Below are 20,303 nucleotides of genomic sequence, written 5' to 3' on the forward strand. Positions count from 1 at the left end.
AAAATTCCCAGCATACAAAGAAGCAAGAAAATACATAGTCCATAATGACAGAAAGGAATCATTAAAAACAGGTCCAGAAAGTAGAGGAGGATGTTAAAACAGCTATTGCTCAAGGAGATAAACAAAAGCCTAAGTATGGTGAGTAGAGCCATGGGAAATATATGTGAAAAAACAAGCTGATATGCCTCAGATGAAAAATTAGGTGAATTAACAGATACTGCAGACAAGATTAATGTACTTAAAAATAACAGCAGTGGAAAATTATATGACTCCAGATTTGTAACTTCTACCCAGAGCTGTAGATTCATATCTTCAACTCTGTACTTGATAAATAATCTCTTGAATGATTTATGCCATCTTAATATGTCTGAATTTGAACTGATAATGTGTTCTTTCCCTCCTTTGCCTCTCCATTGTGATAAATGTCAATCCATTAATAGTTGCTCAGTCCCCAAACCTTGTATTTATCCTTGATCTCTCAGTCATCATAGCCAACACTTCAACAAATCCCAGAGTTCATAGCTTTCAAGACTGCTTACCTATCACTTTTCTGAATGCTCAATGAGACATTTCTAGTCTACTCTGTCAATACCTCCTGCCCAGTCTTTCTCATGTGCTTGCTTTATTTTTATTCTTTGGTACTTGTCACTAGTATAATAAATAGTTCTTTTGCTTAGGTGTTTTATTTATTACTTAATTTCATCATTAGAATTTCGGCTCCATGAGCATAGTGATTTCGTCTTTTAATTTTCAGTCTGTTTCACTGGATTCCAGAAGGGAGCCTTATACATAGTAGGTGCTCAGTGATGACTGAGCAAATGCAGCATTGTCAGTTCCTAAGCACAGGAAATGTGATTCTTCGATTTCTTTATTCAAACATCTATTTTATGTTTATTTGACATATAGGAATCTTTCAGTTGCTATGTTTTGAGTGAATGAAGTGTGTACCTACTATATGCCAGGCTCTGTTGTGGTTGATATAATAGTATTATGAGGTAGAGGAGCATATAAAGTTTTTTCACTCTTATTGAGGCTAGTATTTTTTTAAAACTCAGTATGTAAAAAAATTCAAAATTATTGTTCATATTTTGTAAATGAGTTGAGTTTTAGTGCAAGTCAATTTAATCAAAGTCCAATAACCAAAAGTGTATATATAACAAAGTACTTAATTGTATGCTATTTTTTTATGACACATAATGAAGGATGTGAATGAAAATGGTTCAAGAAATAAAGGGAAAGTCATTCCAAATAGAAGAACAGCATGAAAAAAAGGAGTAAAGCGAGTATCGTATGGCTGGGCAGACGAACTAAAGCAGAAAAAGTTTATTTTAGAAGTTTCTTTATTTTAACAAAGACCAGTTGGACAGTTTATACATGTCAAGTACCGAGCTAGCTCTGTCCAGAAGCTACTCAGCGAGGAAGCATAAGTTACAGTACAGGTTGTCAGCATGTCTAGATTATGTTTACAGAGCACATAACAGCATCTACCCCTTTCTGAAGGGAAAGACAGTTTCATTTGAAATTCACATGATAGCACAAACCATGGTACTGGATCTGTTTTCTAAAGAGAAAGAGGACAGGGTGAGGGTTGCATCTTCCAGAATCACTACAGAAAGTAGGAAGCTAATGAGGGAACATTGAAGAGGGAAAAGGAAACAATGAATAACATTGAAGAGCCAGGGTTGGTCACGAATAGAGCGGGCAAATTAAGAATGAGGGAAAAAATTGAATTTGATAAGGGTAATCCCTGAAAAGCCTTCTAAATTGCCATTTTAAGAAAGTAGTGAAAAATGGAAACAAAATTGCAGTGTTGATCAGCAAAACAGTTGTTTTGAACAGATAAACTACCAACCATAAACCAAGGAATTACTGTATCTTTTATAGCTATGTAAAAGAACTGGGTAACCTGTTGCTCTTTTTTTTAAAAACCTAAAGATTAGTAACTTCTAGTAATTTGTTGAAAACTCAATCAAATATAACTTATGTAATGACTGCCATTTAACCATACAGACCATTTTGACTTTTTGTCAGAAACATAAAATATTTCTAGAATAGCATCTGACCCTTTGGTACAATGTTAGGACAAGAACTTTTTAGCTCCTTGACCACTTCTGATCATTTATCATATCACTGTGGCCAATTGTGGGGCTCTCTTTGTCATTGCAGGAAACCAAAGATAAACTCAAAGAAACAACAACAAAGTTAACTCAAGCAAAGGAAGAAGCAGATCAGATACGACAAAATTGTCAGGATATGATAAAAACCTATCAGGTATGCGTACCTTTTTAAATAGAATAGTAACTTTTTATACTAAACATCTGTACTTCTAAGTTACAATCATTGAGATGTATTTGTTAGGACAGTTATACCTAAAAGGTAGGTTATTTCCTAAGTTACAGTACCTGCAATGACTGTTAAAGAAGTTTTCAACCAAATAAAATTCCTACAAAGTGTCAAGGAATGAGAAATGTAAGGAAATATATAACTTTTTAAAAATAAAAAGAAACATCTCAATAGTAGTTATAAATCTTAAGTATACTATTTTTACTTTTGGAAAGTTGACATTTTAAATCTTTTGGTGCATTTTTCAATTTTTAGGTACATGAACTATATGTTTCACAGTTAGCAAACTTAGTTATAAAGTTTTCTTCACTTTTGAAGGTATAAAACTTAAGTTGACATTTTTTTATTTTCTTTCCACCAGGAATCAGAAGAAATTAAATCAAATGAGCTTGATGCAAAGCTTAGAGTTACAAAGGGAGAACTTGAAAAGCAAATGCAAGAAAAATCTGACCAACTAGAGGTGAGTATTTTTGCTCTTTTATCTATCTTAGATTGTGTAATAAATATATAAAGAATAAGTACTTGTTGCCACCTGCTTTTAAGGCATTTGGAAGCAGTAGGCAATATATTTTGGATCTGGCTTAGAGCATTATGATTTATGGTTTCTTTTAAAGATGCATCATGCCAAAATAAAAGAACTAGAAGACCTGAAGAGAACATTTAAGGAGGGTATGGATGAGCTACGAACTCTGAGAACAAAGGTAATGAAATCTTTAGTTAAGACTCTCATGGAAGGTTAAACATCTTTATCTGAAAATTTACCCTGTTTTTTTTAAAAAAATGATGGAGGAAGAATATGTATATAGAAAATTTCCACAGTAAAAAATAACCAAAAAACACAGAAAGACAATTCCTTAAGTAACTTGTTAAAAGTGTTTTCCATGATAGTCCTATTGAAGTTGAAGTGTTTATCAAGCATTCCTATTACAAAGCACATTTGTTCTATTTATAACTTGTACCTGTCATCTAAAGACAATCAGCAAATTAATTGGAACTGTCAGAATATAATATGGAGACTTTTTTTTACATTCTTCTGGGTATAATTAATAAACTAGATGCATACAGTTTCCATTTCTAATAGTCTAGTTATAACTCCTCTTCAGTGTTTACAGTTATTGTCAGAGTGCTATCCCTTTTAACCTGAACATATCACTGTGTATGACTGTATTATCATTTTGTATCATTTACTTATTTAGAAATAGGCTTTTAAATAACCATCTTGAATTTAAGATCACCTAATAATACTCAGAGTGGGTTTTTTATATATATAAATACTTCTCTATTTGTTCTTCATGTCATATTTTTAAGTTAAGTAGGGAAACTGTATTTGTCTTTTTTAGACAGGAAATGGAAATTCAGTAAAAATGAATGCCATGCTGAAACTACCATGATTAAATATGAAGCTGAACTTCAGGACTGTTGACTTTGTATTACATTTTCTTTATACTAGCACTGGTTTAGAATTCAGCTCAGATTGTTAATATGGAAGCACTATCTGAAATAGTTTTCAAGGAACAAGGAAAAACTTACAGTTTGACTTGGTTATGATCATTTAATAGGCAAAATGTCTAGAAGATGAACGATTAAGAACAGAAGATGAATTATCAAAATATAAGGAAATTATTAATCGCCAAAAAGCTGAAATTCAGAATTTATTGGACAAAGTGAAAATTGCAGATCAGATACAGGAGCAGCTTCAAAGGTATAAAATGAGAAATTTGTTTGTGTTGTTAAGCAGGCTTTTAAATTTTCATCCTGATTCTATTTTTAGATGCAATCATTGCACTAAACAAGAACAATTTTAAAACTGTGCTGTTCTAGTTAAAGTGTTTTAAATTTCTCTCTTCATTGAACTTTTTTTTTATTATCTTTGAGTTCTTATCCTATCTTTAAAAATCAAAGTTGTTATTTCCTAAAAGGTAACAGTAATTATAAGAAAGGATTTAGGCATCCGTGGCTTACACTTGTAATACCAGCTACTGAGGAGGCTGAGATCTGAGGATTACGGTTCAAAGCCAGCCCAGGCAGGAAAGTCCGTGAGACTCTTTTCTCCAATAAACCACTCAGAAAACAGAAGTGACGCTGTGTCTCAAGTGGTGGAGCACTTGCCTTGAGCTGAAGAGCTGAGCACCCAGGCCCCATGACCAACCCCCCCCCAAAAAAAAACAACAACAACAACAAAAAACACAAACACACACACAAAAAAAAGCAAAAGGAAAGGATCTTTATCTTTCAAATAGTACTTGATTTTTCTAAAAAGTAAATCTATACTTGTGTCCTGTATCTAGATCAAAATCTTCACATGCAACAATTAAGTTTATTAGCTAACATTATTCTTGACCTTCTCATAAATGGTTTAACTAAATTCCATTTATGACATGACTCACAAGACTTACGTTTAAATTTGAGTTCAAATAGTATCTCCTTTCTGTACTTTACCTATACTGAATGCTATTAAACAGTTATCATCTAGCCAGGTGCCTGGTGGCTCACACCTGTAATCCTAGCTACTCAGGAGGCTGAGATCTGAAGATCGCAGTTCAAAACCAGTCCAGGCAGGGCAGGAAAGGCCATGAGACTCTTATCTCCAATAAACCTCTCAGAAAACCAGAAGTGGCACTGTGGCTCAAGTGGTAGAGTACTTGCCTTGAGCTCAAGAGCTCAGAGACAGTGCTCAGGCCCACAGTTCAAGCCCATGACCAACAAAAAAAAAAAACAAAAAAAAATCTGTTGTGTTTTTAATTTTTATTGCTGGTATTAGGGCTTGAATGCAGGCCCTTGAGCTCTTGCTTGATAGTTTTATTTAAGGCTAGTGCTCTATTACTTGAGCCACATCTCTACTTCTCTATCTCTAAGATTGATACTGCTATAAATTCATGCTTGGCAACCTCAACTAGGAATATTAATAAACTTCTCATCCTGCCAGGTGTCCTTGGTCAGAGCTTTGTACCCTGTTTTTTTAGCCTCTCTTCCAAATCTTGCCACTTTCCTCACACTTTGTCTTTCTTTCCCTTTACCTCTCCATAAAGTGATGATTTCTTCTTTTTATTTTATTTTATTTTGGGGGGTCTGGTCGTGGGGCCTGAACTCTGGACCTGAGCGCTGACCCTCCGCTCCTCAAGGCTAGCGCTCTACCACTTGAACCACAGCGCCACTTCTGGGTTTTTTCTTTTTGCTTATGTGGTGGTGAGGAATCGAACCCAGGGCCTCAGGCATGCAAGGCAAGCGCTCTACCACTGAGCCACCTTCCCAGCCCAAGTGATTATTTCTTTATAGAAAAAAAAGGGGGGGAGTTATGGGAGGGAGCTATGAGGTAACTGTTCACTTTTTGTCGCCAGTCCTTTGAACATCTGCCACCATTCTTTCCTTTGCTTCTGTATCAAGGAATAAATGATCCTGCTCCTCTTCTTTCTGTTTCTGTGGACCCCATATTTTCCCATCTTTTCAGGCCTTTCTTGATTATCTCTTCTTTATCTTTTATCTCTATTGTCTCTCTTCTGACTTGCCTTTTTTTTCCTTACATTTAAATATGAGTGTACAGCACTGCTTTGCCTTTTGGCTAGTAAGATCAGGTATAAACATGAATCTGTCTTAAAAAAAAAAAAAAACAACTTCCAAACTTGAGACCTTCCCTATCAGTATATTTTTTGCCTTTTACAACCAAACTTCTAACTAGTATAATGTCTACACATTCTTTTTTTCTTTTCCTATCTTCTTTCCTTCCACTTTATTCTAGGTTCTCAGCATTCTATTAGCAGTGAATGCCACTGTAAGTATGATGAACACAGCTCCACCAGCCTTCCTTGAATTTTTAGCATCTTTGAACACCCCGGTCTTACCTGTCTTCATAGGCTCTGCTCCTTCGGTTTCATTTCCATCATGCTTTCTGCATATTACCTTTCTGGCATTCCTTCTGTGTCTTATTGGTGGTCTTCTCTTGCTCTGTCAGAAAGCCTCTTTCTGTTCCAATTTTTTTATACCCCTATTCCTGTATATGGGACAGGCTTTTTCATTATCATCAGCCCTTTTTACTTATAGCTGAAGGTACCAAAACACTTCAGACTTTAACCTGTTCAAATGAATTCCTTCTCCTGCCCACAGATATGTCTCCTCTCATGTTCAAGTATATTTATCCTACACCATCTCATTACCAGTAACTTAGTCCAAGCCATTGTCGGCTCTCATCTGGAAAACTGCCACCAGGCTTGTAAACTCACTTTTCTGCTTGCTTCATTTTCAAGCCATTTTGTATATTTATCATTAGCATAATGTTTAAAAGCATAGTTTCCTAAATTTTTTCAGTGATTTCCTATTGACACAGAAAGATTACCTGGTAAGTCCAAGCCTGCTTGTAATATTAATGACCTGTTTCTTGCTTCTTCTCTGCCTTTCCTTCTTCACCCTCATATTTCAGTTCAAGTCAGTTTATGGATTGTGCCAAGCCTTGTATGTTAAGTGTTAGGAATACAATATAATCCTAGTACCAAAAAGTCCTTTTCTTATTCCATTCCCAGCTCTTAGCACATACTCTTCCTGTTCCCGGAAACATAACTATTTTCCTTCTACCTCCTGCTTTTCACTTTGGTCAGAGATCAACAAAATATAGCCCATGAGCCAAATCAAGCTCATTCATGTTTTTTGTAAATGAAAATGTTTGGACTACATTCATTTATGTATAAATCTTGTCTTTGCTTTCACACTGGCACAACTTCAAAGTAAAACTGTTAAAACAAAATCCATATAGCCTAGAAGCCTAACTTATTTACTCTCTGGTCTTTTATAGGAAAAGGTCACTTTTATTAGTTTGAGAATTACCTACATAGTTTACGCAGCCTCATCTGTTTTCATCATCAAAAATGTTTTGCCACATTCCGGTAATTTCCCTGTTAAATACAGGCTCTTTGAAAGCAGGCATGGTGCCTGCCTTGCTCACTTACATTCCCTATTATACGTTAGGCATTCACAAATATTCGGATGAATAAAACATCTCTTTATAAATTATGTCATTAAACTAAAATTACCAAATCATTAACTTAATGTTTTTATAGCTTACCTTTTACATAAATACAAACATTGTTTTTTAGAGGTAAACAAGAAATTGAAAATTTGAAGGAAGAAGTGGAAAATCTTAATTCTTTGATAAATGACCTACAAAAAGACATCGAAGGCAGCAGGAAAAGAGAGTCTGAGCTACTACTGTTCACAGAAAAGCTCACTAGTAAGAATGCACAGCTTCAATCAGAATCCAATTCTTTGCAATCACAGGTTGATAAACTTTCCTGTAGTGAAAGTCAATTACAAAGCCAATGTGAACATGTGAAACAGACAAATACTAGTTTGGTAAGTATAAATGTGTATTTAACTCTTAAAAACAAAAAGAAGCACAGATTAAATTTTCCTAATAGCATAAAAGCATAGTAGTGTTAACTTACGTTCTTTTTTTCTTCCCACTGATGTAACTTAAAACTTTTCTCTACGTTATAAAGAAGAATACTTTTGAAAATAAAACCATGATTTCTGTCATTCCTAACTGAAATCACTAAGCATTTGTAATGCTATACTATAAATTTCTGAGTTTCTTAAATAGTTTAAAAAAGATCTAAGACACTTAAGTAATAAGAATGTCTTCAAATTGCTCATAAAAATAATTTGAATCCTTAAAATTCCAAAAATGGAGAGAACTTTTATCACATGATATTTTTGCATGTCTGGAATGGCATAACCGTTTAATATATTTCCCTGCTTTACTATATGAGGATTTGGAGGAGCTCAGTAAGCAAAACCTTACTGGTAAGGGATACTAATAGAAGAATCTCTACTATCAAGGAATTTAAATTTTTTTAATTTATTTTTTATTGTGAAAATACTGTACAGAGGAGTTACAATTACATGGGCAAGATAATGAGTACATTTCTTATCAAGCATTGTAGCCTCCTCCTTTGTTTCCCCTTCCCATCCCTTCCCATCCTTCCCCCCCCCTGCCCCTGCACCCAATCTTCCCCCCCCCCACGAAAGTTGTAAAGTTCATTTTCGACATAACAACTTGTACATCTCATTGTTGCAGTGGGTCCACCTGTATCCCTATTTAAATGATTTGTTTTTCCCCTTCCCCTCCACAAATTATACTGACATGAAATACAGTGAAAGCAGGGGTTTTACTGTGGGGGAGGAACATACAAAGGAATTTAAATTTTTAAGATTTTGTAACTGTGAGCAGTAGTGGAAACATACTGAAGTTGGTATGTTTTACTTTCATTTACCGTTCAGGAAAGTAGATTGCTCAAAGAAGAAGAACTGCGCAAAGAGGAAGTACAGATTCTACAAGCTGAACTCACTTGTAAAGAAACAGAAGTTAAAGGGCTGAGTACCCAGGTGGAAGAATTGAAAGATGAGCTAGTTACTCAGCGACGCAAACACGCCTCCAATATCAAGGATCTCACCAAGCAACTTCAGCAAGGTATGAAATTCTTTCACACTTAGACTGTTTTTCTTTTTAATCATCAACAATTGATAGAGCAAACATTTTATTTCAGGTTCTACCACATTGATTGGAGCTGTGTGTGTTCTTTTTGAGATAGGGTCTTGCCATATAGTCCAAGCCAGCCTCAAACTCACATCCTCCGGCCTCAAGCTTCCCAAGTTCTGGGCTTATAGCTAGATACCACCATGCCCAGCCCATTTGTTTTCTTAAAGCTGTTTGTTGTTCTTAGTATGTTAATATGCATATACCAGATTGTTATTATGTTAATATACATATACCAGATTGTTATTTCTTGCTGTTCCATGAATTATATTCTGTTTTAGCAATGCTTTTTCACAGAATTGCAGGTGTGGGAATTTGAAGAGGTTCTGATTATTGTTATCTAATCTGTTTTAGTCACTAATATCAATAAAAGTTATCTCAGTGTTTTTTTCCCCATTTGATATGCTTAAAATAGACGTAGAAAGTCTGTAGACCAAGAAAGGTTATAAATTATTCAACTAGAATTGGAGTCTGGGTTTCTTTTGCCTAGAAATTCATTCTTACTCTTGGGTATGTCTATGTGATTGTGATGCAATGATAAATAATACAGGCACTCCAAGTGTATTATTCCCCACTATTGTGTTTTAAAATAAGGTGCACTACAGTGGTAAGATTTACTACTTAATTTGAATATATACAGGTATTTTCTGAAAGAATTCAGGTTGTCTTTATACCTGTAATTGAAAGGATATTGGAGGAAAATTTCTGGTACTGGAAGGATCTTTTAAACTATTCAGGACTCAAAAGGTTGTTAAATTCATTGTAATTAATAATGCTAGTATCAGTTATCGTAATGTTGTTTATGTGTGTTTTGATGTGGCTGTAATCTTTACAGCCTTCTATCTAAGTGACTTTAGTAACTGAAATTAGATGGTGGGCCAAATGGACATGATAGCTGTCATCAGGAATCCATTTCTTTCCTGTAGCACGAAGAAAATTGGATCAGGTTGAGAATGGAAGCTATGATAAAGAAGTTAGCAGCATGGGAAGTCGGTCTAGTTCATCAGGTAAAAACTGTTACAGCTTTGGTTTTATAAAGTGTTGGTGTGCTTTTTTTTTTACTTTGGAGTTTAAAAAATAGAAGTTGTATATAATTGTATTATAAAAGTGTTAATGTTTAAATTCTAACCCTTATCCAAGGTTTCGTGTATGTCTTCTTACCTCCTCTGTTTTCCTTACCTGCCTCTCTCTGTTTTGTGAAACAACTTCCTCTTTCTATTTCTATAATTTAGATTTGTATAAACTTATAGAGAGATATGGTACATGTGTTTCTTTCCTTTTATGTTTTATCACCTAAGAAGTAATGAAATGTCTACCACTATATAGCATCAGATGTATCTATGTGTGTGTGTGTGTGTATATATATATATATATATATATATACATATATATATATATATATACACATATACATATACACACATTCACACACACACACATATTGCCTTCCTTTGGCACCTGCAGGCAAGTGGTTCCAGGGTCCCTGCTCCTTGGATACCCAAATCCACAGATGCTCGGGTCTCTTCTAAAATGGCATAGCATTTGCAGATTTTCCCATATACCTTAGCATCTCTAGATTATATAGTATAAATGCTCTCTTAAATAGTTGTTTACTGTATTAATTAGGGAATAGTAAAAGTTGATACATTCCTTAAAGGTACAATTTTTTCTGAATATTTTCATTTTGAGGGGGTTTGAATGAGGGGGGCTGTGGAGCTGATAGAGGAGCCAGCTGTGTGCACATGTGTGTGTGTGCACGTGTGTGTATGTGCATGTGTGTGTATGTGCATGTGTGTGTGCATGCATATATATGTATTTCATAGCCACTAGTGTGTGTGTGTGTTAGTGTGACTCACTGTCTTGTCTCCTAGGAGTTGCATATTAGGGGAAAAAATATCACTGTTAGAGCAGTGGAAAGAATGGGTAATAGAATAACATGGTTTTGAAATTCTTCTATGTCTTTGGACCCCAGCTATGCCATTTATTAGTTTGGATAAGATAGATTACTTGTCTTAAGTCTATAAACTGGTGTTGAAAAAAATCTATGTTTTTGTAAAGTGAAATAGAAATTCATCTCACTAATGTTGGTAAATAAGAGCTAGAATGAGAGCAGTGATTAACCAAAAGTTCATAGAAATGGAGAAAGAGAGCGCCTCAAAGAGTTACTGAGAGCTAAATTAATTGAATGTGGCCAGAAGGAGCAGTTGAAGGCACGCTGTAAAGAGGCAATTAAAGAAAAAGGACTAGGACACGTTACTGTTGATGACTTGGTGGCTGAAATCACTCCAAAAGGCAGAGCCCTGGTACCTGACAGTGTAAAGAAGGAACTCCTACGAAGAATAAGAACATTCCTTGCTCAGCATGCCAGTCTTTAAGGTTTAATTAGATTGTGTTGTCCTGTGGTTTTATTTCTAAAAACTTGCCATAAATTAGAACTCAGTCTCCTAAAACAAAATCTTTTTTTGATGAGGGTATACAGTTTTCAGTAATGATGTATATGCATTGTATTGATTTCCCTAAATGTGTTATTTTAATAAATATCTCATGAATAAGTTTGCAAAAAAAAAGAGAACATTGTATCTTCTACATATGCAGTTCTAAGTGCTTCACATATATTTTCTCATTTAAATGAGGATGATAAAATCCTATGAAGTAGGTTATGTTACTATTTCCATTTTAATCTGAAGAAAAGAGGGCAGTAAATAGTTTTGCAGAAGCATGTTTGCTGGTAAGTGGGGAAATGGGATTTGAACCCATTGGCCGGCTCCAGGCTTTTTCACTGTATTCTGTACTCTCTGTCTTGTATCCTCCTCTTCCTCCCTTTTTCTCCCTTTTTTAACAGTTTCTTTATTGTCACTCCCCCTTGCAGTCAGAATGAATATTTGAAACTTACTAGCAATGACCCTGAGTACTAAGCGATTGTTTTTGTCTTCAGGGTCCCTAAATGCTCGCAGCAGTGCCGAAGATCGATCTCCAGAAAATTCTGGGTCATCAGTAACTGTGGATAACTTTCCTGAAGTGGACAAGGCTATGTTGATTGAGAGGATAGTTAGGCTGCAGAAAGCACATGCTCGGAAAAATGAAAAGATAGAATTTATGGAAGACCACATCAAGCAGTTGGTAGAAGAAATTAGGAAAAAAACAAAGTATGTGTTATTATGGTAGTATAATATGGTTTCAAAAATTAATCAAGAACTAACCTTTCAAATATGTGTGTGGGGCTGGGAAGGTGGCTCAGTGGTAGAGTGCTTGCCTTGCATGCGAGGCCCTGGGTTCGATTCCTCAGCACCACATAAGCAAAAAGAAAAAAGCCGGAAGTGGCGCTGTGGCTCAAGTGGTAGAGCATTAGCCTTGAGCTGAAGAGCTGAGGGACAGCGCCCAGGCCCAGAGTTCAGGCCCCACAACCAGACCCCCCCAAAAAAATCAAATATGTGTGTGTGTGTGTATGTGTGTGTGTGTGTTTGGTTTGTGAGTTGTGTTTTTTTTTTTTCTTTTGAGATAGGGTCTTGTCTAAATATTGCCCAGGCTGGTCTTGAACTCCTGAGATTAAATAGTCCTCCCAACTTCACTTCCAAGTAGCTGCATCTAAAGGCACAAGCCTTCACACCTGGCTTAATCATTCTTGCAGTAATTCAGTTCACACCTTTTTTTCATCACCTATTATTATGTAGGTTTAGGGAGGTCTTCCTTTCAGTGATACAGAGTTTAGTAGATGTTAATTTTTTTAACATATTAAATAACTTTAGTTTGCTTAGCTTTTTATTTTCAACAATGACTTGCAGTTTTTCCCTATTCGGCAAGATTACCACACTTTTTAGGACTAGGACTGGAGATCCAAACCTAACTCTGACTAGAGTTTTCTGTTCCAAACTCTTCACACCGTACTCATTTAAATAAGATGCATTGATTGTTTTCATATTGCAAGTCTTTCCCTAAGCCTTTTAAGTATTTACTTTAATTCTAGTCTTACAGGAGTTTGCTTATGACTTTTGAAAGAAAGCAAAATACAGAGTTCTAAGTTAAATAATAGGATAGTAAAAAAATAGTAACAGAAATTAGAGTAATAATTTCCATAAAATATTTGGACATAAATAAATAGAAAAGCAGTATTTTTCTATGGATGATCTAAATACCACGTTAGAACAACAATGATATAACTAAAGAACCATCCAATAAGGAAAATTATTTCCTAACATAGGTTATTAGCCTGGTAGGTGTTTATGCTTATCAGTTTTAGTGCATCATTAATTTTTGCAAATCCCTTTGTTTTTATTCTGCAAGTACACAATTGATAGTGTGATTTGTTTTGCAGAATAATTCAGAGTTACATTTTACGAGAAGAATCAGGCACACTTTCTTCCGAAGCATCTGACTTTAACAAAGTGCACTTGAGTAGACGTGGAGGCATCATGGCATCTTTATACACATCCCATCCTGCTGACAGTGGCTTAACACTGGAACTCTCTTTGGAAATCAACCGAAAGTTACAGGCTGTTTTGGAGGATACATTACTAAAAAATATTACTTTGAAGGTATTTGTGTTTCTCATTCCCCTGCCTTTAGCAAACCTGGCAAAATGTGCTTCTCACATAGTGCTTAGACAAGCTCTTTTCTAGCAGTTTACCTAGTGATAAGATTTTAGTACGCTTTTTTTTTCTTTCAAAAAGTCCAGTTTTAAACTAAATCAGCCTAGTTAAACACTAAGATGAATTGTTTACTTTATAGTGGATGGCCTTTGACATACAATAACAGTTAATTACTGAAACAAAATTTTAATACAGTGGCATCTTAAATGTATTTTTGTCTATATTTCCTGTTTTGCAGCTCTTGTCCAGAGGTATTCTATTCTTGCTGCATATGGGTTTTGATAGTTAGAAATGAATTTAACAATAATTGAAAAATCTAGCACATAACCATATGTCCTAAAAATTGCTGTAGCTACAGTGCAAAAATTAAATATAACTTCACTAATACATCTATATGTCTAATGTCAGCATTTAGGATTAATCTTCACTCCTTCAGTTTCAAAATATTAGGCAAAAAACAATTCAAACTTAATCTTTTTACTATACTTAGTACTTCTGTTTTCTCTTCCCCTCCCCCAACTGCTAAAGGAAAATCTACAAACACTTGGAACAGAAATTGAACGTCTTATTAAACACCAGCATGAATTAGAACAGAAGATGAAGAAAACCTAATTCAAAGCTCTTGCTCAGCCCTCAGACAGAGCCACACAGCAGCAGGTGCCACTCACCAGTGTTGCTGGAAACTTTCCCTGCTTTGTGTGTCATCCAGTCACAAATTTGTTTTGCTTCATCTGTATAAAAGAGTACCCTTTTACAAATGGGTGCCTTGCTGTGTATGCTGTAAATACGTAAGCTTTGATGAAATCTGTTTTTATATGGTACAGTTCAACCACCCGTCACCGAATCTGAACACTTTGATTTGCCCAGAATCATGAAATGCTGAACATTACTATAAGGGCTTTAAAACAAAGAAACAAAAAACCCTTTATATATAGTTCTTCCCATTAAAGTACATTATGTCACAAATAACTGAACTTTTCAAAATTATGCATGAAGAGATCATTGACCATTATCTCCAATACCAAGAAAACTAAAGAAATATTTTTTTTCTGTTTTGCCTGGGTGTGGTGGTACGCACCTGTATTCCCAGCTACTTGGGAGGCTGAGGCAGGAGGATCCCTGGAGTTCAAGACAGGATTGTGCAACATACTGAGACCCCATCTGAAGGAGAAAAAAAAAAATCATGTTTTGAGACCCTGCTGTAGGGATGCATTTGAGTGCTTCAGTCTTTCTGTATTTGCTTTAATGAAAAGTAAAAGTAGGAAAGCAGCTATTAGTAACTCCCAGTGGTCAGCCATTTTACAATGTCTCCATCGGGTCTCTTTGTCTGCCTTAGGCACGGTTTTTGTTTTTTGTTTTTTTATTTCCCCGATTTGGATTGTTTGAGTTTAGTAGTTGAACTTTTTTAGTTACATTCTGCAGTGTGAAATGGATCCAGTCATTGGAACAGAAAGAAATACTTGTTTAGAACTGGGTACTACAGTTTTACTGACACTGTATGTATACAAAGAATCGTACGCGTCCTGGATGGCCCTTGCCCGTTACGCCAGTCACAGTGAGCTGCCACACTCTTCTTCCAAATGGGCTATGTCAGCTTATTTATATGAAGCAAAATAACATCTCTGTGACAAAGGAATTTTTAGCCAAACTTTGTATCTCGTTGGATTTTTTTTTTTACAATATTTATTTAAAGTATAGTGCCGATATTTCTGTTAGTGATTTTCTTTGGTACCTCTTATCATTTCTTGTCTTATTCTGATTTCATACTGCATTATTTTCAAATCATTTATGTAAAGCTTTGGCTTTCCAGCAAGTTCATTTTTGTTTTGGATTTTGTTATCCTTTTCCCCTTAAATGACTTTTGGGATGATGGGTTAAGAGCCTGGAAATAATTGTGTGGACTCATAGTGGCAATGTCCTTTTAATATGTTTTTAGTTTTTAAATCAATTTAGCAGTTTAAAAATATAATTTACTAAATATTAGAGGATTAAATGTAATCTTATTTTTCTCAATATTGCTGTATGTTACCTAAACTCATGTTTTTTAACTTCATAGTGAAAGTCTGTATTCATAGGTGTTTTTAAATAAGTGTAAAAAAGTATTAGTCTTAATATATCTTGCTTCTTTAACAATAATTTATCAAATTTAAAAATCAAGAGGGAAAGTGCAATAAAATATAATTTATTTTCCCGTTTGTTCCTAGATGTACTGTTAACACTCCAAAGGTCTACTTAGCATAGACACCTAACTAGATTTTTCTAGTGATACAGATTCAAAAACTACATTGGATTTTGTTTTTCTCCAAGGCATTAAACTTACCATGGAAATCAAATAATTGTCTATATACTTGAAAAAATATATGTTCCTTATTACTGACAAAATGGAGCATTCCAGTATATTTAAGCCACCATCTCCTTGGAGTCATTTAATGGTAAAACAATGTTAGAAGAAAATTATTGAATACCAAAATTTGATCATACGTTTCCTCCCTCCATGCCCCCCCCCCATAAATCTTACACTGTGAAAAGGTTCTGAAGGAAGGGCTTTAATGTTGGACTTCAGTATCCACTGGATCCATTTGGATTTAGGACAGAGCAGAACAATGTAAAACGAATGTGCGTGTATCAAAAATCAGCTCCAGATGTGAAGTTTTGAGTAACCTCTACCTGTTAACTATATTACATATACAGTGAGAGGAATGGATGTCTGGAAGTAGATAGACTTGTGGGAAAAGTTGTTTTTTTATGTTCCTTGTTGTGCACACTGAAGGTGGATTTTGTTAATATTTCGGAATCTTTAAGAGAGAAATTTCATTTGTATGTATATCCTTCCTAGGTTTGAATTTCAAAAAGTCTGGTAAAGCAGTTTCAGGGATTGAAAATGGTGGACTTGAAGGAGTTTAAACTTTTGATGGTAGTTTTTGGGGGGTGGTTTTGTTTTCTGTCTTCATAACCATTTATTCATGTAGGCTATTCATTTAATAAACATTCACTTAAGCAAAATGAAAAACTTACATTTCCAGGCACCAAAGAGGTAGTGTGGTTATGTTGACCAACAGACCAGACAGGGTTCTTTTTGTCCCTGGATTTGTAGTATAATGAAAATAGCTGGAGGCAAGAAGAGCAGATCTTTGGGCCACTGGCTTCTGCCAGCCATTCTTCTGGGCTTTGGAGGGGGTTTATCTATTTAGACTAGTAGGTGGCCCAGACTCTTCAGCCTGGCATGAAGCTGGAAACTTGAGTCCATGCTGAGGTAGACAAGTGCTTCCACACATCTCCCAACTCCTTTCATTGCTTAATGTTTATTCTGAAAGAAAGGAAACAATTCTGAAGATCATAAAGTAATACTAGGTTTTTACAGTGTAGTAAATTATTGATGTCTATTTGATACTCATATAGATGAATCATGCCATTATGTTTCCAAATGTTTTGCAGTATATTTTCTGGAGATTTTTTTACATGCATTTATTTAGACCAAAATTTACCAGTAGAAGAAAAATTCAAGTCATTAATATTGTAAACACTCTGGTGAACGTGGTTGTATAAGTTATGTTGTCATTCATGCTTTATAAAGTAGCCTCTTTTTCAATAACCATTGACACTAAGATTGTTAATTTTCCATACCAGTTGGTGGCGCCAGAAGCCAGAAAATTTTCCAGGCTAAACATGATATATAATGGAAAAAATGTCCAAACACAAATTAGGGGGAAATAAATGAAAAATGGAATTGCTTACTAGAACATATTTTCCTTGGAGTGGAATTATTTTTAAAATGCATATGTTTCTCCATTTTGACTGTGATCATGAAAACGTTTATCTTCCAGAGTACATATTTGTGTGCATTGTATAGATAATTTTTGATTACCCTGTTCATTTTGTAAATATGTTTCTGTATAAAATGATTCTTTTCAAGAAGATTCTGTGTATATAATATCTTATTAAATAGGTAATGCCTGTCTACCAACTTGTATTTTTATGGCATCTTATTGTTTACAACAACTACTTGCTGAACAGATCAGATAGTCTCCAGACTATGCACAAAGACTGCTTGAAATTGCTTGCATTTCTTTTTTAAACAAGACTTTTTGTTTTCCATGTTAAGTGGCATCATGATTAGTAAGTAATTAGTGATCATGACAGTAATAAGGAGATTTAAGTTGATACCAGGTTGCATTTTTAAGTTGTGATAGCAAAACTTGGCATTTTGTATGTATAAAGGGATGTGGAATTTTCTTATTGAATTACAACCCAGAAATGTATTCAGATTTTCCATAAAATGATGGTACTTACATTGTCTGGTTCTAATATCAAAGAACTAATTCACTCTGCTACAATACCATTTCATCAAGTTAACGAAAGTGATGGTTATTTCACATCACAAGGTGTCGTTTTCTATTGCTCTTAACACTAGTACATTTGATTATGTCACATTCCTTGACACTTGAATTATGCCACATTCCTTGACAGGGTTCATTTTTGCAAAGAATCCTCAAATCAAAGCTCATGGAATACAGGCAAAATTATCAGAGTAGAGAATATTTTCCTCGCATGCTTAATAGTCTGCCTTTCCAAGAGTCTGTGGATCTCTTTCTAAGAAAGAAATTCATAGGGACAGGGGTCAGGGGTGGAAAAAGATGCTAGCTATGGGTCGCTATTTTAGGCCCTACAGCAGGAGAGAATACTTGAACTCAGTACAAGTTATACATCTAAATTTAATTACAAACAGGGGCTTCATAGCACTTTCCTGTTAAGTGTGAGTCCTGAATAGATAGATGGTCAGTGTGACCTGAAGTCAGGACATGGGAAGGCCACTCCATTGAACTCCATCCACATCTGGCTTTTCTCAATAAAGATTCCCTGAGTTACAGAATGGTGCCCACTCCCATGGGCGGCAGCCAGGGAGGGCCCTCTGGCTGAATAAGGCTCATGGGGCTGTAGGAATTTTCTAGAACACTGCCTATCAAGATTGTCGGCCCTATAGTTGCTCTGGTACTTGCATATTCACAGTTAACCAATGATTTATACTCTTGAAAGAAAAAAACTGGGTGACAAAGCATAGATGAAGTAGAATTCCCAGGTGCCTTTTAAAAACTGGAGTATCAAATCTCACAAAGGTGTTCTCTGGTTGAAAGGGCTCATGCTAGGAACTTGTATAGTTGCAATATAAGTGTTGCTAGTGCTTTATAAAGAGCCTACTCTGCCCACAGTTACAGCACAAATCTCACTTCTGCCACAACTTGTCAGGTTAGGGAAATATTCTCTTTCTAGCCTACCTCCTCATATACTGTGAACATACAGATGTAGGCTATTGGCCTTTAGACTCATTGATACATTTCTTACATAATGTTCTGTAGGCATTCCTTATGCCAGAAGTTTTTTATAAACCAGACTAGAAGTGCACTAACAAAGTTGTATATATTAATGCATATACACTTAATTTTAAAGAGGGAATTGTAAAAAGATACATAATGGTTACTGGTGTGGGGAGACAGGAAGGAGGAACAACTTATTTTTAACATACTATTGTGGAGGAGTTAAAAGCCTGCCCTAATATTTTTTTATTTTTACTTATCTATTTTTTGTTGTGGGACTTGAACTCGGCCTGGGCGCTGTCCCTCGGCTCTTCAGCTCAGGGCTAGTGCTCTATCACTTGAGTCACAGCGCTACTTCAGATTTTCTGAGTGGTTTATTGGAGATAGTCTCACAGACTTTCGTGCCTGTGCTGTCTTTGAACCGTGATCCTCAGATCTCAGCCTCCTGAGTAGCTAGGATTACAGATGTGAGCTACTGGTGCCTGGCTTTCTAATATTTTTTAAAGAGTATTTTCATGTACTATGTAATTTAAACTTGAGTTTCATGAAAGGTTTTATTTAAGCTACTCCATCTTAGGAAACCATTCTTGCATATTTCTTTAGATTAACCTTGGTTTTCAGATACTCAACAAATACAGAGCAAGAGTCATGGTCTCTGGAAATGAGAAGCAGAAATGATGCTAATGGAGGGCGGAGAGGGAGTGGGTAAAGGTCAAGTTCAAATACAAGTGAGGTCTGAAGGGCCATGGCTCTCAGCTCTAGGACAGCTATCTACTGGATACACCACATAGCACTCTGGGAAATTCTGGGTACATGTTCTCAGCATAAGTAGCTCTGTACATGGACATGGTTCCTCCTTAAAGTTGCTATTATGTGTCTGATAAGTTTGCCCAATGCTATATTTACTTTGAAAGTAAACTAGTATTTAGGAGCTATTCTGGTCAAAAATTAAAACACACTGTATTGCTGTTGTATTAAGAATGTTTGTTTTCATTTGGGTAATAGGAACACAACAAACATCAAGAGGGACAGAGAATCCCTCTTAACCACCTGCTTTTAGTGAGGCGAGGCTCAGACCACCCTATGAGAGAAAGACAAAGCTTGAAATTACTTTCCCACCATCTTATTTCTAGACATTTATGGAGCTGAGATTTGAACTCAGATTGGAGGTACTCTTCATTATCTTCTGCTGTCCCTCCTAAGTCAAAAGTTCTAATACTGTTAGCAAGTACATTAAAGTCCTAGATTCCTTTTTTTTTTTCTTTCTTTCTTTGGTGCTGGGGCTTGAACTCTAGGTCTGGGCACTGTCCCTGAGCTTCTTTATGCTCAAGGGGAGCACTCTACCACTTGAGCCACAGCACCACTTCCAGCTTTTTATTTTTTTTTTTTTTTGAGTAGTTTATTGGAGATGAGAGTCTCATGGACTTTTCTGCCCAGGTTGGCTTTGAACCATAATTCTCAGATCTCAGCCTCCTGAGTAGCTAGGATTACAGACGTGAGCCTTCTGGCACCAGGCTCTAGATTCCTTTTGTCCCTATG

The 20,303-nt window shown here is 35.6% G+C and overlaps 1 protein-coding gene and 1 pseudogene across 1 annotated transcript in view; both read left to right on the forward strand.

Moving 5' to 3' along the window:
- Ccdc186 (coiled-coil domain containing 186) overlaps window positions 1-17,412 on the forward strand; it is a 36,701-nt gene extending 19,289 nt beyond the window's left edge. Inside the window, exons 7-16 of the mRNA XM_042689253.1 lie at window positions 2,167-2,271; window positions 2,705-2,803; window positions 2,958-3,044; window positions 3,903-4,045; window positions 7,428-7,683; window positions 8,611-8,800; window positions 9,793-9,873; window positions 11,802-12,012; window positions 13,179-13,398; window positions 13,981-17,412. Coding sequence (XP_042545187.1) covers window positions 2,167-2,271; window positions 2,705-2,803; window positions 2,958-3,044; window positions 3,903-4,045; window positions 7,428-7,683; window positions 8,611-8,800; window positions 9,793-9,873; window positions 11,802-12,012; window positions 13,179-13,398; window positions 13,981-14,064 — 1,476 coding nt within the window. The 3' untranslated portion in view covers window positions 14,065-17,412. The remainder of the gene's footprint in view (window positions 1-2,166; window positions 2,272-2,704; window positions 2,804-2,957; window positions 3,045-3,902; window positions 4,046-7,427; window positions 7,684-8,610; window positions 8,801-9,792; window positions 9,874-11,801; window positions 12,013-13,178; window positions 13,399-13,980) is intronic.
- Window positions 10,955-11,289, forward strand: LOC122115748 (annotated as a pseudogene).
- Window positions 17,413-20,303: the final 2,891 nt, after the last annotated feature.

The sequence above is a fragment of the Dipodomys spectabilis genome, unplaced genomic scaffold, assembly GCF_019054845.1.
Source record: "Dipodomys spectabilis isolate Male_0828 unplaced genomic scaffold, ASM1905484v1 ptg000125l, whole genome shotgun sequence".
In the NCBI taxonomy this organism is placed as follows: Eukaryota; Metazoa; Chordata; class Mammalia; order Rodentia; family Heteromyidae; genus Dipodomys; species Dipodomys spectabilis.